Source organism: Elephantulus edwardii, unplaced genomic scaffold, assembly GCF_000299155.1.
Source record: "Elephantulus edwardii isolate Elephantulus edwardi_28Jun2011 unplaced genomic scaffold, EleEdw1.0 scaffold00091, whole genome shotgun sequence".
NCBI lineage: Eukaryota > Metazoa > Chordata > Mammalia > Macroscelidea > Macroscelididae > Elephantulus > Elephantulus edwardii.
Genome location: NW_006399841.1, coordinates 12483334 through 12507618, shown reverse-complemented (window position 1 = coordinate 12507618; position 24285 = coordinate 12483334). Strand labels below are relative to the sequence as shown.

Here is a 24285-nt window from a genome sequence, read left to right as displayed (position 1 = left end):
GTCAATTTTTAAAAAATTTTAATGCAGGAAATAAGTGAACTTAAATCCACAGAACACTATATTTGTCTAAAATTGCACCAAATAATCTCATTTCTCACCTCTCCCTCTTGTCTCAATTACATCTTCAAATATGCTATTGTTATCAACCCAATTCTTAGTCAACAGGTGAACTATATGTTCAGCTCCAGGTACAGACACCTCTACTGGGTGAGTCTTTTGAGTAAGATTTACTCCTTCTGATATCTTCCCGATACCTTTACCTATAAAAGGTACACATTTAAATCATATGAATTGTAATAACGGAAAACAGAGATTAAAAGTCAAAACACTACTATTTGAAATGAGTAAGAAAGCCATTTGTAGAGTTTAGTTGGTTTTCTTCTGAAATAGTTGTTGAATTTGCAAAAGATGGAGAAAATTGTGTTTCACGGTATCTTTGCAGTAATACTCAGTTAAAACTGAGTAAATAACCTCAGTGAACACCATTTTAAGACGGGTCTATGTTTTCATGAAATACAACCATAAACTTGCCCAGACACTTGAATGGTTTAAAACCAAATGCAGACTTAAAAAAATTATATGTCATTTTACATAATTTTAATTTTCCCAAACCAAGTAGCAAACTCAGTCTGATCACTTTGACTTACAATTGTCAGTGGGTGACAGTAGAATTCCAATTAACTATACAGTAACTCTTTTTTTCCAGTTTTCACCACTAAATATAATGAAATACATATGACAACATTAATGGAATGATGAGATAGCAGCCTAATGCAGTCAAAAAACAAAATATCTGAAAACTGTAGAAACTTATGTGAAATAAAGTGCAGGTTTATAGGAGTATTTAAATTAAATGGTTTCACTGAGATTTTTAAAAGTTGTAGGCAAAATAATAGTTTTTCAAAAAAGAAATATCAATATGAGTCAAGTTTAACTAAAAGATACCAATTTGTTTTTTATCCATTATTTTACTTGAAATCAACCAGTGTAGCAAATGTAACAGAAAATATTATGGATTTGTGTGTGGTAACATGTGAAAATTCAAAGAAAATAAACATTTTTTTTGCTAACTCTATGGTAAGTTATAAAATTTTTAGGTTTTTTTTTCCATTGTTCTACAGTTTTAATGTGATGAAAATCATCTTAGTTTTTACTGAAGAATAATAATTGGAAAAAATAGCTTCTAGTAACAAAAGAGCTTTATTTTTAAAAATGGCATCATAGACGGAAGAAGGCCAGAGATGTATTAGTCGAGCAAAGAAAGCCTTCAATTTGGAGCACCAGTGAAAGAGAAATGCAATTAATTTTGACCTTGGAAAACAGAATCATTAGTATTCTTTAAACAGGATAAGTTTTGAAAAATATTTAGCAAGCAAGTATTTTATTCAAACTCCAAATTATACACCAAAAAAAAGACTATTTCTACTCAGCTTCATCTTTTCTGCCCTCTTCAGTTATGAGATGGGAACCATCTGAAATCTGGAGTGGCCACCAGGAAATAATCAGAATACATCAGCTACCAAACAAAACCAATATGCTTGTATTTCAAATTCTTAACCTTTGAATAAATACGATAATGTTAGACCATGTTAGCAAGCTGCAGAGCTGGGAGGAGAACAGACAGAGAAACAGATTCCAATTCACACCCAGGTTATCACAGTGAGAGCACTTAGAAATAAGAAAATATGTCTCCTTAATTGAAATATAGATATGTATGTGTTTTTCTGTCTTCAAGAAATCATGGCGAATCTTAGTAAGAAAACAAATTCCAAATTCTTTCCAATAAACGAGGAGAGGATGAGCCTGTTGGACGAGAAATCAGTGTTAACTGAGGAAAAGGCAGTATGTGGGACCCTGAAAATGTGGGTTCCTGAAAAAGAGCACAGACAGACTTGTGAGAAACATCATGAAACGGCCAGCAGATAAGATAGTGAAGAAAGTCACTTTGAGACACTCAAGAGCATCAGCTATGAAAGGTGCTTAGATAAAATATATGTGCTTAAATAAAATACAAATAAAAGGTGCATGATTACTAACAAAAGTAAACAAAACAGTATTTTCCCATCCTCTAAAAAAGAATCTGTCAAGCATAAATGCAAAAAATATTAAATTTACATCATTTAAGATGAATTGTAACTATTTTAAAGAAATTTGTGAATTATAAGATAAAAAGTTTGTACATACTGCAAAATGAGCAGACAGGATTAACAGCTGTCATGCATACAGTGGTCTTAGAACTATCAAAATAGCAACCTTCTCCAGGCCCAAAATTCAGTTTTAAAGGTAATGAAGTTGTGCATCTACATTACTAATATTTTACTTAAATATTGAACATTTGACATCATTTTCAAATATTTGAGAATGAAGATTATTTTTGTTATGAGAAATTTTTAGTAACCACCTTTAATTCTAGCTTCTACAAGTGGATGGACACGTTAGTTTTTTTTTTTTTTCCTTTTACTTAATACCCAATTCAACACAACCTTGGGATTATTCATTTTTAAATTTTAGAAAGTACATGAATATATCTACTGTTTCCTATTTAAGGGAGTTGTATTTAGGGAGTATTTAGACAGAGGAATAGAAACAGGGAGAACCAAGGTCAGAACATAGTCGCTCACGCACGAACACACTGATTTACAGTGGTTCACAAACCTATGTTTATAAAAACAACATTCATAAGTGACAATTTTATTACTCTTTACTCTTTCTGATATTTCTATCATTGATTCTACCTTTTGTCTGTCTCTTCTACAATTGTGAAGATCATCCACAATTGTCTTGCATATATCAATGATTCTATTTTCCTTCCACCATCTCCACTCCCTTCTTCTCTTACTCAAACGTCCCCCCTTGGTCTGTCCATTCTAAGCAGAGTACGAATCTCTTTTCCCACTGATTAGTTCCATCAGTTTCTCTGATCCATCTCCCTTTCCCCCTTTCTCTACCTTCTCTATTCTTCTGCTGGTGTCCTGTTGTGATCGAAAGAAGGTTAGCAAGATAGCTAACTGTCATAATTGAAAAAGTAATTTTGGGGAAAAATTGATATAATCTGGAAATAGGAAAGTGCAAGTGGATTAAGAATACTTTACAAATTGACTGGTAGGGTTACGGATTGTTTTTTCAGGTGGTATTTAGTATAAACTACTAGACAATAAAAGAGAATTATTAAATTAATTAGTGTATTTATGAGCTTAAACATGGAAGTAAAACATACTGAATGGGTGTTTTAAAAGATGCAGGGGAAAAAGAGTTTTCTCTGTGGAAGCATTTCCAAAAGAAAAAAAAATATTCCTTTTCTAACCTTTAAGTCAATTTATGACCTCATGCCCCTCTAGTTTAATTAAGTAGAATTATAGTTCTTGACCTCACATGCACTAAGACTAGGATTGATTGCTATTCTGTAGAAATCGGTAAGTTGAGTCAATGTGAACTTTATAAACAAGACGAATCTTGAATCTAATTGCTGGAAAAGGTTGGACAGACTGGCTCACAGTCAGATACAATCTATAATGATGAGCTTGGAGGAGTCCTTTCATAGGGTTGTGTAAAGAAACAAGGCGTGAGAAGCCTGATGTACTCACTCTCTTCTCCCAACGTGGAGCTCTCTTCTGTGACTGGTTTTCCGCAGCCCTTTGATGTGCAAGCCCTCAAGTAGAATTTGTATTTGGTAGTGGCATTGAGGTTTGAGAGATGCCAGCTGGGCTTAGATGGGGTTGTGATGTTGATGTCATTTAATTCTCCAATCTCAGAGGTGTCATTTACTAAGGAAATAAACGTGAACCAAACGTGTCATATTTCATACTGCTTAACCAAGACAACTTACCTGTTTCTTCTTCAATTTTTTTTAATGCTTGTGTATATGCAAGACTTTATCTTAATTGTTCATAGATAAAAATCTATTTCATTCTACTGACAACCTGAAAGTTGGAACCAACACTTATTTGCCCTTGCACTGGGCATCCAGAGCCCACAAATCGCATGAGAATAGAGTGCTCATCCTTCTCTCATAGCACAGCTGGTGGGTTCGAATCCTGTCTTTGGGTTGGCAGTGTAACTGTACTCACTAGACTGTTAGCAACATACTACAGGGAAACTGAGATCCAGCAAGATTTCAAACACTTGACTCCAAACACTTTGCCAACATCAAGAGCTAGAAATTGGAAATAAGGGTCTGAATACAAACTATAGCTTTTTTATTCCAGATCTCATGTTCCTCATCAATACACTGTCTCAGAGACAAAGACCCACCTTCTCATATTCACTAAGATGACACATTTTTGTTTCCTGTATACTCGACCTAACAACTTTCTCTTAACGTCCCCGAAGGGAGAAAGAGGAGGCAATCTGCTCTGTAAGGATCACAGGCTCAGAAATCCCGAGGGGGCAGTTCTGTGCTGTCCTGCAGAGCCATGTGAGATAGAATAGATTCAACCGCAGTAGTCTGTGTGGCATTAAGCGCAATAGAAAGTGTCAACTGAGGAAAAAAACAACGAATTTGTTTCTTTCATAGACTGTACCACGTACCAAGGACATGAGATTTGTATAACAGCACCAAGCACTATATAATTACCTCCAAAACAATCCAAGGACAAAATGAGCTATCTAAAGCTATACAAGCAAGAACCTGAATAGAATAAAAGTCTTGACTCTTATAGTCTTTCCAAACATTTGAATTGCCACGTTTCTTTTACAGCTTTAATTGCATTATCTAAAGAATGGAGGCACTCTTGTGTCAATGCTGTGTTGTTATTGAATGCCTTTGAGTGGATTATGACTCATATGGACAAAAGGCCTGAAGCCCCTCTACAGTTATCGACGATTATCAAAGTTCACAGTAAATACCATTTTGGAAAGAAAGAAATACAGTTCTCACTGCTTTGACATCATCTGAGAGCATGCCAGATAAACCCTGAGGAGGTAAGTGAAAAAAATTACTACAATCAAAGCAAAAGTTCAGGAAATATACAGAGAGCTCTCATACACATGAAAAACAACTATTTAGAATATACACAAGTGACAGAAAAGATGAAATGTATAATATGTTTCATTCTCTTACATCGCTGTCATTACATAATACGCTAACTCCAGGTCCAATCTCTACTTACTTATCTGGTACTGTAGAAGGTAGCCAGTTAAGTTGCCATTCAGTTTCTTGGGAAGTCCCCAGGACAGAGTGGCAGTGTCCTTATCAACTTTGATGACCTTGAGGAAAGCTGGCTGTTCAGGTACTGAAAAACACAAGGCCCAGGAGAAACATTAACAAGACGGTAAATCCCAAACTCCTAGAAGATGGACATTTTCTCTAAAATTTGTGAAGTTAATTGATTCCAAGTCTGTACTAGTTAATGATCAGAAAATGTTTTGCTTGGGCTGTGGATACACCGGGATGTTGTTGGGATAATGCCACGCTGTTGCTCTCTCACCTCCTTCTGGTGTTTGAAATACGTAAGGCTCACTCTCCGGACCTTCTCCTTTGGAATTGTAGGCTAAGACTGTCAAGTGAAATTCACTAAATGCATCTAAGGAAGGAACCATTCCAGAGTTTCGTGGTCCTAAAAACTTTAGTGTGTTTACTTCTTTGGGATGTGTTCTTCCATCCAACAGACTCTTTGTTTTCCACCAATTGATCTATAAGGAAAATAAAAAACGATTTATTAACATCCCAATCATGGTGGTAGTTTCATCTGAAACCAGTTCTTATTCACAAGAAATAAGACACTAATTTGATATCGAGAAGAAAGAAAAGTAGTCTAAAAACCTGATATCCTTTTAGATGTCCATGTACTCTGTCCTTGGGAATTGGTGACCAGGAGACTCTCACTACAGTGCTGTTTATCACGTCCACGTGGTTAATCATTGGGGCTGAATCAGGATCTGTTGAACACATAAGAAGGATGAGCTTTCGATTAACCTCCAGATGTAAACATTAGTGTCCTGCTCCAAAGGTGAGCTTCATAATGCTTAATCTGGGGCAGATATTTTCTTAACGTCAATTCCAAACGGAACCAAGAGAGTTTTCCATAAGTTAAGTCCTCAGGAGAAGAATCAAGGTTTCCAGGAGGGATGTCTTGTACCACCTTAGAAACATCGTTCCTCAGAAGGAGGTACAGTGGCCAGAGAGATGGAAACAAGAAATCATGACCAGTGAAATATGTTGTAGGCATTTTGCCTTTGCAAGCAATTGAATTCAACTAGTAATACAAATAATATATATATATAATTTTCAACATCCAAATAATTAACACGTGACAGCTTCAATTGAACTTGTACAGCCTAGCAGGCATTCCTTAACAGACTAATCTCCTCAGATGAAGCCGATGAAGTGGTAACTTTATTACACAACAACAACAACATCAACAATGGGGAACTTACCAAAGAGGAGAAAACCAGGCACAAAGCAGTCTAGATTAACAATTTACTCCACAGTAGATGTCCCTGTCATTACTCATTGATCTCAGAGTGGATAAAGAGTTCTTTCTCACTCTTGACCGGCTTCTTTTCTTAATACTATATATGTTGGGGGTAAAAAACCCTGAGAATATTGATTACTACTTTTGCAGCTATAAAAGGTACTTTTTAAAAATAAGTACTTAACAATATGACAATATCAGACCTCAAGACTGTGTCTGTGTGTGTGTGAGAGAGAGAGAGAGAAGAGAGAGAGAGAAAAAGAGAATCAAAAGGAATATGAGAGAAATCTTATATACAAATCTGCGTCCCTATCTCCTTTGTGTTGGGAAAGCTCCAGACATGTAATTGAGGCCCAGGATATGGTGGGTGATGGGTGGTGATGTAGTTTTTTGACATGTAAGGACAGACAAAACTGAAAACTTTATGTTTTGCTTCTTAATAGAACATAGTGATGATTCTAGGTCTGATATTTTCAATATAGAAATAGCTCTGCCCATCAGGAAACTGAATACAATTTAAACTTTCCAAAACTTTCTGAGTACTCTACACTAAACAAATGCCCTTCAGAGATCCCCCAGGTAGGAGCTGTGTGCGATGTTACTTTTTATCTGCCACAGCTAGTCTGTCCTTGCATGGTAAGTGTTCAGAAACATTTGTTGACCACACCAGACTCTCCCTGAGGTGAAGAGCTGCAGAAGTGGTGGGGCCTTTCAATGGGCCACTTACAGTCTTCTCCAGAATAGAGGGTCACTGACTGGGGCTCGGGCCCAGAGCCCAGTTGGTTGATGGCTTGCACTTGGACATCATAAGGGGCATAGACCGTAGGAGTCATCACCCGCAAGGTGTGGTTTGTGACGGTCTCTTCTTCCCATTCCACTGGGGCGCCCTGTGGCTTCCAGGTCACTCTGTACTCCAGGCCTGGCCCATTCTGCTCCATGGATTTCAGAGGCTGAAAGAGATAGCACAGCACAGAGAGAGATCAGTTGGCCTGGTGAACAGAAAGTCATGCTGCCACGCCAAAGGTGGGTGACATTACTCCATGACCCTCAGGGCTGTCTTAAATTACTTTGGGTGAAACATTCTTCTAGGTTGTGTAACCCTGGTCTGCCCACTTGCTGTACAGAGGTAACTCGTGGTTGCTGGGAAGCTGAACACTGTGACACTGAGGAGTCAGATGCGTTCATGGTGACCCATGGTGGACAGTGTTTGGTGGCGCTCCCCGATTATAACAAGCTTGGAAGCAGGAGTGGCATCCACTTCCGTAATAGCTTGCCTCCGGAAACCCTGTGAACCTGGAGAAAGGACGAAAGTCATACAGGTGTCCAGGTCTTTTGCTCATCGGATCACTATGAGTTTCCTACGACTCAACAGCACTTAACAACAACAACAATAAGAACAACAGAGAAAGCAGCACACGTCTGGTGTGAACACAGACTGTGGACTGTGGCCACCACTCAGCCACAGAGTTGTGTGTTGCTTGCAGAGCTGAACCACCTGGTGTGGATGTGATTCCACAGACTTCCCAGCTCCAGCTTACTGACGGACTTGGAATCACGGTATTATTACCCAGAAATCTGAACTTCCTATATGGATTAAAAAAACAAGCAAATGAGAGGGAAAATGTGCAACAATGAAGGAATGGGAACCCAAATTTTCTGTAAACACTTGTTAAAATATCAATTTTTTTAAAATCCACTGGAATAATAAAGCTTTCTTGGGAGATTTCAAATGCTCAACTTTGATTTAGAAAAGTAATGATTAATTTTTTGTGTCATGTTATAACCTTTACTTTGAAATGTAATCCCCATTCTTCCATAAATACTGAGAATTTTTTTTTAAAAAAAAAGAGATGTCGGATTATTTCCGCAAGGTACAATCTTATTTTCATCTATGAAAGAATCTACTAAAGCATTTCACAGAGGATTTTAACTTTGGTTAATGCTTTCCTCTAGATTCTATATTTTCGCTCCCAAGGAACCCCAGACTTGAAAGGGTGTGGACAGAAATTGTGCTGTGTGAGACTTGTCCTCACCGCTCAAGGAGAACTATTTTCTCCGAATGACTCCACTCTCCTTCAGCTCACGTTTTAAATTCAGCTCTATTTTTACAGCATATACAATCATACCCAGAAGCTGTAACAAAATAATTTTTCAGCTCCTGACTATTTCCTTTCCTTCTGTAATAGAAAATGCCCTTCTATTCTTTGTCAAGAAACATTAATGGATAAATTTCTCATCTGGTAAATTAATTTTTTTATTCCACTGTTAATTGAGCTATATGTCAAATAAAATGTTAATGTGACTTAAACTATTTGCTTAACTTCCCCAAAATAAAAAAAAAATTGCACTAATTAGCTACATAAAATACATAAAAATTGTGATTGGAATCTTATAAAAGTCTCTCATATAAACACTAATTCTATCTGTATATATGGGTGATTCAGTGTTTTCAGACACCGTCTACTTTAGAGAATGTGTAATGTCTCTTGACTCAATCTAATTTACTAAAATAGTTATCAGAGACAAGGCTGGAATTGTGTTGGAAGCATATTGCTGGATCAGGAAAATGACTGCAATTCTATGTTCATTCTAAGGTGAATATTTACTATTACTGGGGGGCAGGAAGCAACCCAAAATATAAACCTTATGAGATTTTCCACACTCATTGTTTTTGCTTGCATTCATGGCAAACTATTGCCCCAGGATATTTTTTTAAGTATAATATGGATAAAATTCGACCAGAGGCCCTAGAATTGCCGAGATGAATTGAACCACAAGCTTTTTGTTCAATACTCTAAACTGTAATTATAATTTCCTTCACCCTCTACTGACATTTTATGTGCGCAAATAATATTATTCAATTTACCTTGTGTTTCTCCCAGAAAAGTAGTTACTACACATGAGAAGTTCTCTGGCAAATTTTAAAATCAGTGTACAAGAGAGGTAATGCTTTTCAGGAAAACGGCACCTCTCAGTCCCCAGCCTCTTTGGTGCCTGGGCTCTTGAAGAAAGAGCAGGAAGGCTTTGTCTACGACCTCAGCCAGTTTTCAGTCCAGTGCTAACAATGGAGGGGCTGGGCAGAGCAAGAGCAGATCAGTGAGTCAGGCTACACACCTCTTCCTTCCCCATTAAACGGTCCGTGAGAAGAGTATTTAGAAAAGGGTTTCTTTACTTAGAAGAGATGGTCCCTGGGTGGTGTAAAAGCTTGTCACACTCAGCTGTTCACCAAAGAACAGGAGATTGGAGCTGCTTCCATGATGAATAAGGGCCAGGTGATGTTCTGCTGAAAAACTACCACTAAAATCTTGACAGAGCACAGATAGATTCTGCCTCTCATGGCTTCCCCATACAATGGAACCAACTCAAAGGTTAACTGCTAGTCTACGGATCCCTAGACGGAGATCAAGGACAGTCTTCAAAGCATCTCGGAAATGCTCAGATGGTTAATAATTGCAGCGAAAAATGTCGAGATCATTAGTTATTTTTATGTGCTGTGGAATCTAGAATGACTCACAGCAACTTTACAAACAGCAGATCTGACAGCTGTCATATCCTGTGCCGTTCTCAACATCTCTGACATACCAAGCCCATTACTACAGTCACTGTGTCAGTCCACCTCGTTGAGGGTCTTCCTCTCCTTCACTGACCCTGCACCTTTCCAAGCGTGATGTCCTTTAAGGTAAAGCTCCAAACGTGCTCAGAATACAAGAGATGAAGCTTCATCATCTTTGCCTTCAAGAAGCACTTGACTACACTTTCTCCAGAACGTATCTCTTTGTTCTTTTGGCGGTCCGTGGGACATTCCGTACTCCTCGCCAACACAGCTAAAATGTCTCAAGTCTTCTTTTGTCATCCTTATGGCTTGTCCAGCTCTCAGATGCAAGCAGGTGAGTGGAAAGACCATGACCTCAATCTGGCCTGCTTTACTCTTCAAACTAACATCGTTACTCATCAGGACCGAAGAGGTCCCTGATAGCAGATTTTCCCCAATATTCTATGTCTCCTGATCTCCTAACTGCTGGTACCAAGAGTGTTGATTATGGATCCAAGTAAGATGAAATAATTGATAATGTCAATATTTTCTCCATACAAGTGATACTTGATTGCACATAACAACAACAACACAACAAATCTATCCTTTATCATGTTGCCTGTTGAATTTTTGTTTTCTTGATGCTGAGATGTAATCCATATTGACAGTTACTTGAGAAATGTAAATTAAAACAAGAAGGTATTATCTCTTCCCAGAAATAATAGCAAGTTCAGTAAGACAGTACACAAATGTTGGCGAGGCTATGGAGAGACTGAGACACTCATACAGTCCAGGAGGGAATGTAAGATGGTGTAACTGCTATGGAAAGCAGTCGGATGCTTCCTTTAAAAGTTGGGAATATAAATAATATATGTTCCAACAATCTCACCACTACATATTTACCCCAAAGAAATAAGAGCTGCCTGATAAGTAGATATAAGTAAATAAGACTTAATTTACAATAGCAGAGACAGGAGCTGCCCAAGTGCTCATTAGTACATTCCACACAATGAAGTACTATGCAATACTAAAGAAATAATAAAGGTGTCACAAACACTGCATAACATGGATATATCTGGAGAATATGATGCTAAATGAAATAAGTTCGTCAGAAAAAGAGCAACTCTCATAAAAGATCACAGTTATAAAAAGTGAAGGAAAAGTTTACAGATAGATAGGCTAATGCTGGTATGATTATCAGAACTGGGACAGAAACAACAGGGGAGTTGAAAGTAGTAAATAGAAAATAGGCACTTCTTAAGATGGGTAAAAACAAAAACAATGTCCTGTAAGAGAACGGTTAGCACAAGAAAGGGAAGACGCTGAGAAGAACAGAATAACTAAAAGAAATCAGAAATTAGTGTTATAGAACAAAGGTGTATGAATAGTTGAATGAAAAGTTAAAATGCTTTGTAAACCAATCAAATCAGAAAAAAGTTATCTGAGAAGTCACTGAAATAATTAGCAACACTTTCTATTTATAAATTGTAAAAGAATGTATTACCATCAGATTCTCAAAGACATCTGTGGATTAAGCCAAGTCATACTACTGCTTGATGTCTTTGAGCTGTGGTGCTGGAAGAAGGGTGCTGAATACCCCATGGATTGCCAAAAGAACAAACAGATATGTCTTTGACGAGGCACACCCATCATGCTCCTTGGAGCCAAGGATAGTGACGTTTCACCTCACATACTTCGGGCACGTTGCTAGAAAAAGCTATTTTATTCCTTGGAGGAGGACATCATGCTTGGAAAGACAGAGGGACAACAAAAGAGAAGAAGACCCTCAACCAGGTCAAACCCTTCTTACATAATTATTTAACTGACAAGGTGTGTCGTAGGCTCTTTTGGCTGCTTTGATGGGCAGAGAACTGTTATAGTTGAACATATAAGCCATATGGTAGTTTGTGACTAACTAACATATGAAAATCAATTTTTAGAAGATAATATTAACTCGACGAGCTCTATCATACATATGAAATTTTAATACGCTTCTCTACTTACATTCAATCTTCAAACAAAGAAGTAACAATAGCAGCAAAATTAAGAATGAATAATCTATTCTTACTATTGAAATATTTCAGTCCTTTTTTGTTTGTGAGAAGGCGTAGTAATTAATTCACAGTTTGTGAGTCAATTAGGGAGGAGTGGGGTATGTCCTTAATCTTCACTGGGTGTGTCTCTAGTGATTAGATGAAGCATATTGTGAAAATAACTATCAATCTCACAACATCGTTTGTTTAATTACTTCTAAATTAATTACTAGAACAAATCATGTTTGCTCTTTAAGGCCAGATTATAAGCACTTTCTTAATCCTATTCTTCCTGAAACAAAGTCTTAGCATTTAGTCTTATGTATCTTTTAGGAAAGAAATAAGAGTAAATAACGTAGGTTTTGCACAAATGGAGCACTCAAGAGGCCCAGGAAGCTGGGGTGGCCGTGTGGGGAGGCAGTGGCACTGTCAATCCATAGGCAGGTGGCTGGAATCTACCAGCTGCTCTCCATGAGAAAGGTGAACCATTTCCTCCTGTGCAGAAAACCTACTAAGGTCAGCTGGAACTCAGTTCCTTCTCCTTGGCCACGCAAGCTGAGAGAAAAGGCACTGGGCATTTCTGTCCTCCTCTCCCAGCTCACTCAGCTAGGCCTCCAGGTCCTTTAGCTCAGAGAAACACAGCGTCTCTGTAGGAAGCAGAAGACCACTGTGGTTGAGGTACACCGCTGTGGCTGCAACGGTGAGGGTGATGATGGGCCAACACTAGGGGAACATGTTTCTCTGAGCTAGTAACCTGTAAATAGAGTATTACTGATAGCTAACTAGATATAGTATCAGAGCGCTCAAGCTTACAGAAATTTCCACAGAATTTAAAGGAGGAGGAGATTTTAAAAAAGTAATTTTTGTATGCTGTTGTTATTTTGTGCTGTCGAGTTGCCTGTGACTCATTGCGACCCTGTGTACGAGAACCCTAAACCCTGCACAAACCTGTGCCAACCTCACTCTCTCTGGCACACTCACTCCCACCACCCCAATCACAGAACTCATCCATCTCATGGTGGGTCTTCCTCCCCTGCACTGTCCCTCCAGCCTCCCAAGCATGACGCCCCTCTCCGAGGACTGCTCCCTTTTTGTACCATGCCCAAAGTATGTCAGAATCCTTGACAAGGATTCAAAAAGCTTCAGAATCCTTGTCTCCAAGGAGCAGCCTGGCCTCACCTTCTCCAGGATGAACCTGTTGTTCTCCTAGCAGTCCATGGTACATTCAACACTTTTCTCCAGCATGAAATAGCACAAGAAATTAAAGGAGAAAAGCAAGCTACATATTCCAAAATTCTAAAAGGTACAGATAAATTTAGCATTCCAGTATAAATGAGTAGTGAGAGAAGATCTTCACCCTAAAACCCACAGCGTCCCTTTTCAGCAGGAAGTAGCTAAGAGAATACGCCATCCCCTTTTCCTTATGAATCAGGGTGAAGTCTCTCTCAGGGAGGAGTGATAGGGAATGGCAAAGGACACACTGACAAAGGAGATTAATCAGAAATGGCTTTGACAAGCACTGTGGCAATTGGACAATTAAAACAAACTTTCAAGGGGGCAAAAAGGGTAGAACGAACTGGGGAGGAGGGTGGAGAAAACAGTGCGACAATGAATGAATGAAAACCCAAAATCTCTGTAAGTGTTCATTAAAATTAATAAAATTTAATAATTAAAAAAATACTCATGATTTACAGAAAAAGCTACATTGACTTTAATCTTAGTGGCCTATCATTAATTAGAATAACAAGGCAGTGGGCTTCTGCTTCTATCATTAGATCAAGCTGTTGACAACAGTTTCTTGACAAGGCTGTTTTAAGAGTTGTTGTGCCGTCATCAAGTCTCCTGTGACTCATGGCAACCCTACAGACAACAGCCATAAACCCTGCTCTGTCCCATGCCAATCTCACTGTCTCCGATACTTGAAAGCTCCACCTTAGTTGCCCTTTCTGTTATTCTACGTGTGTTCTGTTGTACACAGGGTTTTCGGAGGCCTGCTATTTCAGAAGTGGATGGCCAATCCTTCTTCCTAGTCTGTCTTAATCTGAATGTTCAGATTTAGTGAAGTATCCAACAGACAAGCATTTTACAGAAAAAGTGAAAGATATATCCCCTATGTTTTAAGAGTAAGAAATAATATATAAAATGACCACAGTGCTTAATAAAGGGTAACTCCAAATCATGTTTTTTATCTATAAAATATTTCAAATATGGTAAACACTGATAGGGAAAAAATGTTTATAATCTGAAACTTTTTGGGGTGAATTCGAATTAATTCAATATTTAGTACCCTCTTTAAATCATATAAAATATTAAAATCTATTTCACAACTGATAATTTAAATCACAATAGTAATAAAAATATTTAAAGACTGTAGCTTACAAATAAGTCTGTTTCCCAAAACATAGATTATTCGTTAACTTTTTAAAAAAAATATACTATTTCACTTAGAATGCAGACCTGAAATGAAAATAAATAATGCACATTAAGGAATACTTACCTCCCATTTTATAATCATTTCCTTGGGTTGAGAAGCTTGAACTCTTATGTTCTGTGGATTCTTGTCAGGAGCTGAAAATTACAAGCATTAAAATTATTTCTTTTTTTTTACTTACCCACAAAAAGAAAAATTCCTCTATGGTTTCCAGAACTATAAGAGGACGAGGAGGAGGACATATAGAACAAACAGATACGCCTCAGCAAAGGGGCAACCAGGGTGTTCCTTGGGAGCAAACATGGTGACGCTTCATCTCTCACACTTTGGACACTTTGCTAGGAGACGCTTTTCCATGGAAAGGGATATATGCTTGGAAAGGTAGAGAGTGAGCGAAAGAGCGGAAGACCCTCAACCAGATGGACTGGCATGGTGCCGACAGCACCGGGCTCACGTGTGAGAGACGGTGAGGACGGCACAGGAGCGGACAGGACTCAGGTGTGTTGTTTACAAGGCTGGTACGAGTTGTATTTGACTCAATGGCACCTAACAACTTGAAGGAAGGGGAAACGAGGAAGTGTATAACATATTGGGCTCCCACCTGACCTAACCACTTCCTGGGTGAAAGATGGAGAATGTGCTCCGAAAGGATTTACAGCCTCAGGAGCCGGAAGGAGGGTCAGAGAGCCAGAACTGACCCTGTGACAGTGAGATGTAGACCCAGTTTTTAAAGACAAAGAATAGGAAATTTAGATATATTTTGAGGTATAAAAGGTATACCAAATGTAGAAAAATTAAGTATTAGAAGAATATTTAACAAGGTGTCCATAATGAATGAAAAGATGTATTCCAGAAATATGAATCCTTGACCTCCTTTCTCTGTAGTGAGTTCAGTTGAGAACATACTGGATGATTTTTAACTTACACATGGCAGCTATCAGGAATTCCTCAGAACAACGCTTGCTCTCACAGTCCCCACTATCGTGGTTGGTTAGCAAGTACGTACGCAATAAGCATAAAGCAGATAAGAGCTGAACATCTTGTTTTTAGTTTATAGAGGTTTATCAAGTTCTCTCTGTAGAGACATTTCATATCCTATGCAAGTTTGTTTTGTTTTGTTTTTTAAGATAAAGATGGAACAAAGCCTAATACTTTGTCAAAATCTGTGTGAGAAGGCACATACCTGCTGGCGGTGTTTCGTGGTGGTCAGAGGGGGAGCTGGGTGGGCTCATCCCGACCTCATTCACAGCGATGACCCTGAATTGGTACCTCACGTATGGAACCAAAGACAGTTCCACTGTAGTTTCCTTTCCCAGGACCCGGGTCAGTTCCTCCCACCTTCCTGGTTCCTCTTTGTTTCCTTCAAATTCTATAATATACTCTGTCATTTTAAACATAGAGGGGAAAGGGAAGAAATAGGACTCATTAAGTATGATTAAGTTACACAAAGACTTATACATAATTTGACATATTAAAAGAATGTTTAAGAAGCATAATCCACTAACGATGGTAAGTGGCTTTAATATTAACGTTGGCTCTGTTATATAATTAACTTCAGTCATTCCTACCGCTAATGTTGCTGTTGTGGTCATCACCAGCTTCCCACGTGAGCCGAACACTCCTGTTCTGTCGATCAGACAAGACAAGGTTTTCAGGTGGATCCGGAACATCTAATTAACAATGAAAGATGAAGGTAAGAAAAGTGAAAATTGTTGCCATTGTTTACCTGATGCCCTCTCATAGGTATGTGTGTGTATCTGTCATCTCTGGATCTGGATCTCCACTCAGGAGTCCACATCTCACCCAGTTCTGTTTGAAATGCAGGTAGCTTAGTGAGAAGGAGCTGCATTGCCAACCCAAAGGCTGGGGTTCAAAGCTCCGCAGGAGAAAGATGGGCATTCTCCTCTCCGGTGAATTACTGTCTATGAAACCCACTGGAGGGTCTGCTGTGAATTGGTTTAACTCAACAGTACACAATAACAACAATAATTTTTAGTTAGAGGTGTTAGCTCTCTCTGCTCACTCAACAGTTCTCAGAAGGTTAATGTTGACTAATGGCATTAAAGTTCTCTTCGTGAATAACAATGAAGGCAGTTTCGGTGATGCAGTCTATAGTAAGTTGTGCGCTAACCCGAGTCTCTTCATTGCTCTACCCGCAGCAGAGGGTTTGAATTGTGAGTTGGTGGTTGTTTTTTATTTTTTATTTTCCTGAACAATGATTATTAGGCTCTGGCTCAAAGAATGAGTTGGGTCCATAAAGCTCCATTTCTAGACAAGTCTCTAAATGATGAGTACGCACGTTCAAGTTTTAAAATCTTGACGTTATCGCAAAGGGACCACTTCCTTTCTTCTGGCTAACGTTCTTTCCTATCTGCCCATTTCATTTCCTGACAGTGACCGAGCAGATCTTCCAATGTAGGGAGCAGACTTTATTAATCTCTGCACCACCCACATTGCTTTGCATATAAATGCTTTGTGACCAAATGAGTAAGTGAAAAACATATGGTCACTTCAATCATGCACGTAATTACCATATTACAGCAGTAAAAATGAGTTCTTAGGGTTGTAGGAAAGTTAGAGAACAGAAATTCAGTGTTTACTTCTGCAACTGCATTGAAATTTTTATTGTCATTTATGACAAGAAATTCTCCATACATCCTGTGCATGTTATAATCTCTTGGTTTTGAGTTCTGAGAAAGAGCAGGAAGGCAGTATATTTTGGAAGAGGAAGATTTGACAGTGACAAATGTTGTAACAGAACTAGAAAGTTGAGTGGGAAATGCAAATTCTTAGAGGTAAAGTACGGGAAATGCCTGGCACACTTAAAAGAAAAGCAATAGTCGAAGCAGCCTTATCCCTCGTGGTCCTTACTAACCAAATTTAGTTTGAAGTTTCTCAAGTTTTCTAGGACGTTGATTTTTTTTTTCCCAGAGAAAGCAATGAAGATATTCTGTAATAAGGCCTTTCAAGGGGCTCATTCTTCTCCAAGCGAGAAACACCCTGCATTGTGCTGAGTGTTTGCTAGTAACTGGACATTCCTATTTACATGAAGTACATTCAAGTCACAAAGGCATATGTTTACTTGAAAATGCACTTGGAAATGGCATATAAATTTTATGGCCATATAAATTACTGCCTCAAGAGATTCCAGAATCTCCTGCTTCTGAAATGTGGGTTTCTCTCCAGCACTTGCTACAAAAGAGCCCACTCACGTCTAGAGGGTTTTTGAACAAACAGTGCAGTAGGCTGCATCTGGGATTAAAACAGCCGTCTGACGTGCAAGGAATCAAGGAGAGTTAGGCCAGAGTCTACTAATAGTAAAAGTGATGCCGACACGTTACAGAGGAGAATGGCTGCTGTAGGTAGTCTGCACTGCGCCGCTAACCCAATGGTCGGTGGTTTGCACCCACCTGTGTCTCGAGGGGAAGAGTCTGGTGACTGCCTTCAAGACAAGTCTACAGAGCAGTCCTCTTAAACACACGGTGTCACCAGGACTCACAATGAACTCGATAGCAAGGTTTCAGTTTAGACAGAAGATATAGGGATAAAGAAGTGTAAGCAAATAATCATAAACAGTGTAGAAAGGAAATAAGAAATTGGTAAACATGTTCCTGTCAGTCAGGGCTCCAGCAGGATATAAATTGCCCATTCACTGTGGGATGTTCATACAGTTTTCAATACAGAATTCTTTAAGGACGTGTGGTCAAGGCATCAGAAAGAAGAAGGGGAAGGCTGAAGTGTTGGTGCACTGGTGGGTGAGGTGAGGGCAGGTCCAGACCCCGACAGAGGGCACGGAGTGGAGGGCAACTCCTGATGGGGCCGGGGCAAGGGCTTGGGGGCAGGTCTCCAACGTTTGGCAGAGAGACACTGCCAGAGGGCAAGAAGGAGGAAGGAGAAAAAACTTTAACTCCTGGTCCTTTAATCAGGCTGAACGATGGGAAACCAGGCGACGGTGGTACGATGGTTGTGACCGGGAGCACAGCTTTCCAGATCAGAGGCCGGATGGAGAGGAGGCTGGAGCAGAAAAGGGAAGCTACCCCACAGGTGGTCCAGCAGCCTAAACACTGGTGATACAGGGGCATTTGCAATGAAGACACTAGTGAAGTGTGCAGTAGTGCCTAACTCACATTTTCATCTATTTGTTTTGTTTTAAAAACCTAATCCTTCAAGGAACCCTTGAAATCTGCCCGAACCTTCCTGAAACATCTGGGCTCAGCCTGTGCTCCCAGTCAGAGCAGTGCCATCAGCCACCAGGCCCCCTGACGCTGCACTTCAGCCCTACATCCCTGCCCGTCTCATGGTCCTGCTCCTCTGCACGCGAGGAAAGGTGGTCCAAGTGTCCTGGAGTCTCAAGAGAGCGTCCCTTCTGTCTGCTGAGACCACCGCTGACCATACACTGCAAAGCAGGTAAACAGGAATCTTAAGAAGAACAAACACTGGAGCATGGAGGTACATTTTAAATGAAAAGAAGTCAGCAGGAGCGGAAATCGAACGGTCCTGGTTGTCAGCACGTGGGGTCTGTGGACCTTTCTGTCCTGCAGAAGGACTGGGCCCAGTTCTCAGAGGCTCAGGGACTTACCCAGCACCGTCACGTGGATCCTGTCCGTGGTGTGGTCCAGCGCTGTGTGAGCCACGCAGGAGTACACGCCTTGGTCCTCCAGAGTGACGTTCCAGATGGTCAGGTTGGGGCCGTCGATAATCATCCTGATCAAGAGAAAAGGGGCAGGCGATGCATGTGAAGTGACAGAAAGAGAAACAGCAAGAACACAATGCTCTCCGACTGCAGCCACAGCCCCACGGAAAGCCTGCGCAGGAGAGAAAGGAAACGCTTCACAGACACACGTGCTACTAGAGAACGTCAAGGCTGGAAAGCAGAGATATAATTTTATTCAAGTGTACACAAATGTCCACACAGCCTTGAAGGAAACAATGCCTTGCTCGGTATCCCGAAAATTGGAAACTCTAACCATTTTTGATACCAGGGTCATCGACAGTACTGTTGTCTGATGTGTCAGAAAAGTGTAAGTTAAGGTGTATTTAGATGCTCTTAAAGCTATCTTCATCTCCTCCATGGTTCTGTGGTGGCACCGAGGCTCCGTGCTTGGCTGCTGGGCAGATGGTCAGAGGTTCTCTACAGGAGAAACACTAGTTGGTCTGCCTCCTTAAAGATGTGCAAGCTTGGAAACCCAGGAGGGGGCCATTCTCTATCCTGTGGTCACCGTGGGTAGGAATCTGCCCAGTGGCTACAGCTGGTTTGGTTCCATATCCTGCAGAGGATCAGGTGAGGTGCTCACTACAGAGGCAGATGGCTGACCCCCTCACCACAGATACAGAAAACGTAGTCATTTCTAACCACCTCCCTTCATCCCTCCGTGGGAAGCGCTTGAAGATCTCCTAATACCAGATATTCCTTTTCTAAACAGTAGATGGCAGCCTAGTGCTTCATTCTGGATAGAATTTGCAACCAGCTTTTCAAATCATTTCGCCCCTTGTTGCTTATTCATAGATTTATATGTGAAAACTGCTCTTTGTTAGAAAAATACCTTTGACCCTGTACTTAAGTACTGCTAACACAGCCATTCAATTTCTAAAATAGAAATGCATTCCATTTAAAATAGATTCACTAGCCTGGTGTTTGTTGAAACCATTTAAAGGCCTGCCATTATCTCTATAAGGGAAGAAACTGATAACACTGAACTTTATAAAGAAGAGTTCATATTACTAACTTAGAAACCTACTTTATATAATCGACAAGAACTCCAAATTGAAAACAAAGTCAAGCAGCATTTTATAAAGGTCTAACACAACTTCATTTTTCAATGCATGTTAACGACATGTCCATTTGTGACGCCTGCATCATTGCAGAGACTGTCCGATGTGCTATGGATATACAGTCCCATAGACTGTTAGGCCCCATTGAATCAGCTCTGAATGAAAGTGACACAATTGACCAAAAGAATCCAATCTGCCTAACCTGGCAGCTTCCTCTGTTCACTGTTAAGTCACTATGTCAATCCACCTCATTGAAGGTCTTTTTCTCTTTAACTGACCCTCTGTTTTTCCGAGCACGATATCCTTCTCCAAGGACTTCCTGCTAACATGGCTGACGGATATGAGATGATGTCTCACTATATTTACTTCCTCTGGGTTTATTCTTTTGGTCAACCACGACATATTCAATAATCCTTGACACCACCACAATACAAAGACAAGTTTCATCTTCGCTCTTTCTTCTTTATAATTCAACTAAGCATATGAAATTGAAAAGACCATGACTCGGGTCTGAAGTACTTTAATTTTTAAGTGACATAAGTGGCATTCATGTGTTTAACAAAGAGGTATTTGGCAACAGCCCTCCAACGCATCAGTATCAACATACTGAATGCAAAGTCTGTTTGATCACTCATCTTCTTATATGACCTGTTATACTGTTATGTGCTGTCAAATAGAAACTGACTTCTAGCTGACCCTAATCACCTGAAAGGAGACTGTACCAATTTCTGCCCCCACCAGTGGGTAGATTTGAACCACCTGCCTTTGAGGTGCCACTCCTTTTGACTAAAGCACCAGGGCTTCCTTTCCACAAGGCCCCATGATTGAAAACCTCCAGGCCCTTTAAACGTGGCTATTGGATCCATACTCAAAACCACCACAGCCACAGAGGCCACAAAGGCAGAGCAGGCCAGCGTCCAGCCAGATCTTCCTCACTGTAACTTCTCTTGGTTTGTTGTGAGACTCCTAAGGGAATGTGTGTGGGAAGAACCAGTGGAACATGCAGCATCTAGAGAACCTCAAGACCCAGAAAGGCAGCTTCCAGCTTCCAGCACGCAGCCCACAGCTACCCCATGAGAGGGGGCAGGAAGGACAGGAAGCAGCTGTCCTTAGCGGTTCCACTTACTGATTAGATATTTCACCTCTTTCTGTGTACACTTCTATTCCTCAGACAACGAAGATATTCCAGGAGGAGTTGACAAATAGAAGCTAACAGATGTTTCTAAGTTTCTCTAGAAACTTAGCACACAGCTGATCTCACACCTTTGCTCTATGGCCAAGCTTATCACAGTCAGTGCAGACATTCAAGTCACACTCAACGGGGCTAGAGTTTTCTCCTGTCCTTGGAGGCCCATCACCTGGACTGAAGGAGAAAATGTGAGAATATTTACAACACAGACTCAGTCCACTAAGATGGTCAGGACTCATTCGAGTGTCAGCCCTGCAGCCTGCAAGATAGTAAGATTTGGACCTCCAAAGAGGCAGGATGGAGTTTCCAAGACCTGGGTTAAAATATGTGTCTCATACAGGAGTGGCATTCACTTCCTACACCAAATGCCTCTGGAAACTCTATGAACTTTGATAAATGTCAGGCTTCAGGCCTTTTGTTGATGGGGTCACTATGAGTCATGCTCGACTTGAAGGCAATCAATAGCAATAATGACCAACAGGACATGTGAATCTCTCATTATCTTTATGGTTACTGTCCACAGCTACAATGGCAACCCAGATAACCAGGCTGCAGTGACAAGACATAGAGCGAAGTGGGAGTCCTGAGCGGCCTGGCCGGCCGACAGACCAACCAAGACCCAACCCTGGGCGGGTGACATCTCTGGTGTAACACGCAGCCTTTGCTCTGTCATTAACCTCCTCTTATTTCAGTGAGAACTGGTTATAATACAAATGCTGCCTTTCCACAAAGCTTTATGTGGGTGTAAGAAAAGAGGGGAGGAGAGAAACCAGTGGCAAGATAGAGACCAGTGTTAGTACAAGCATCACACACACCCACGCACACACACACACAAGTAGAACAGGTAGATCAGGCTGGAGAAAGGAGTGCTAGAATCAGAATAGCTAACACAGATTCAGTCTTTTCAGCCATCTTCACTAAGATATCTAACTACAAGTGATGGTGAGTGAGGCTGTGGAGAGATTAGAACACTTTTACACGTTAATGGGAGTGTAAAACAGTGCGTGCCTGGGGGAAAGACAGTCCAGCACTTGATTAGAACTTTGAGAGTGTTGTACCATTAGACCAAGCAATCACACTCTTAGGTACATTCCCAAAGAAAAACACTCCCACCTTTATTGCAGGGATAGCCACACAATCAAAGGGTTGAAACCACCCAACTGGCTTAGGCACTGAGCTGTTAACCAGAAGGTCAGCACATGGAACCCACTAGTTATCCAGACAAGAAACAAAGCCAAAGCAGTCGGCTCACTGACAGCTTTACGGCTTCAGAAACACAGCTGGCGACCTATCCAGGCAGAGTGGATCCGACCCACTGGGGCTTGGTAAGCTGAACTCTTACAGGAAGAGAGATCTCCAGTTCTTCTCTCCTGTGAGGTGGCTGGTGCCTCTGATCTGCTTACTCTAGTTAATCATCGAGTCACTAGGGCTCCTTACAAAACCCTGATGCCCATCATATTAAAAGTCAGTTCTCAAGCAAAATAAGCATTTGGTAGAAACGAGAAACAAGTGCACGGTACAACATTTTCAGAGGTGATGTAAAGACCCAAACACGAGTCAATTTTGTATTTTAATAGAAAGTGAACATTTTTAGGACGTGTAATCCCACAAAATCCTAGGTTACCTCCACCTGTTTACTTGCCTGCCGTCTTCTGTGCCATTGATTTGAAAGGCATCTCCATCCTTGCTCCAAGACAACCTCAGACTGTGTCTCAAATACGGGTCACACACGCCCTCACAGTGTAATTCAAGTGTATGCGATCTGGGCACGCGGGGATTCTTAGGAGAAATTCGAAGTTTTGTAGCATCTGTTTTTACCAAACAAGTGTGTTAGTCAGAACTTCAGAAAGCACCTTACTTTGCAATCAAGTATCTGCGATTTTAATTAAGCCAAACTGTCAACATAATCACCAAATCCTGACAGTGTTTATTGCACTGCAATTTTCTATCATATATCATCATTATTTTCTTTCCATTCACATTTGGGTAGCTGACAAGTGCTGGGAGAAAGGATGAATCACAGGTGGTCCCCAGTTGACCATGGAGTTCCATTCACAACTCTGTCCTAAATTGGTTCTGATCAAGTAGAATACCTCTGACCTCACTCTAGTTTTTCTTTTCATTGCCTTTTATTATCATCAGTATCTTCACAAATTGACCTTTATCTGTCTTTGTGAATTGGGAACATTACACATAAATTCAGAGATATGATATTATCAGCAAATTAGGCACCAAAACCCTGCAGGCAGAACATGGCACTGACAATAAAATGCATATAACTGTAATTGCAGATGTTGTAGCTTGTTGCAAATTGAATACATTGTTAAGGTGGAAACAGTTTAGCAATTCACCTCACTACTTCCTGGGTAAGAAGAAGAAAGCAACTTGTAAGCAAATCAGTGGCTCTAATTGATAAAAAGGATACAATTCTTTTTCTCATTTTGTTCATAGTATTATTTAAAAATAAAACCCTGCCGATGCAGCACATCATGTTGAAGACTCATCAGTGTCTTATCAAGCGTCATCAGAAAGACTATGACAGGTAGAACTACTCCAAGGAGCACGTGGAGACTGTTCCAGGGGCCAAATCCACACAAGACCTCACTTCCAATTCTTCAATTCAATTTTAAGGTCTTCCAACCACTTACTACTCAAGCAACTGAATAAATCTAAGGGTTTAGTGAAATTGGTTGTTCAGTATCCCAGAAACAAAACTTCCAGAGGATATTACAGTTTGTTTTAAGTGAATTATTAGTAATTCTAAATCTAAATTTTAAAGTCAGATATCAACCCAATAACAACATTTATGAAGCTCTGCTACTATAGACTAACAAGTTCACATCCAAGGCGACATTGTGTTCTGAACAGTGTTATGAACGTAGCAGCAATGCTATGAACACCATCCCTAACTTTCA

At 40.2% G+C, this 24285-nt stretch overlaps 1 protein-coding gene across 1 annotated transcript in view; it reads right to left on the bottom strand.

The window, feature by feature from the left end:
• Nucleotides 1-24285, bottom strand: part of CHL1 (cell adhesion molecule L1-like) — an 89064-nt gene that overhangs the window by 8021 nt on the left and 56758 nt on the right. Inside the window, exons 13-23 of the mRNA XM_006890668.1 lie at nucleotides 23013-23178; nucleotides 18989-19113; nucleotides 15978-16079; nucleotides 15593-15790; nucleotides 14476-14546; nucleotides 7141-7363; nucleotides 5762-5877; nucleotides 5427-5631; nucleotides 5109-5231; nucleotides 3585-3764; nucleotides 99-260 (exon numbers count right to left, since the gene is read on the bottom strand). Coding sequence (XP_006890730.1) covers nucleotides 99-260; nucleotides 3585-3764; nucleotides 5109-5231; nucleotides 5427-5631; nucleotides 5762-5877; nucleotides 7141-7363; nucleotides 14476-14546; nucleotides 15593-15790; nucleotides 15978-16079; nucleotides 18989-19113; nucleotides 23013-23178 — 1671 coding nt within the window. The remainder of the gene's footprint in view (nucleotides 1-98; nucleotides 261-3584; nucleotides 3765-5108; nucleotides 5232-5426; nucleotides 5632-5761; nucleotides 5878-7140; nucleotides 7364-14475; nucleotides 14547-15592; nucleotides 15791-15977; nucleotides 16080-18988; nucleotides 19114-23012; nucleotides 23179-24285) is intronic.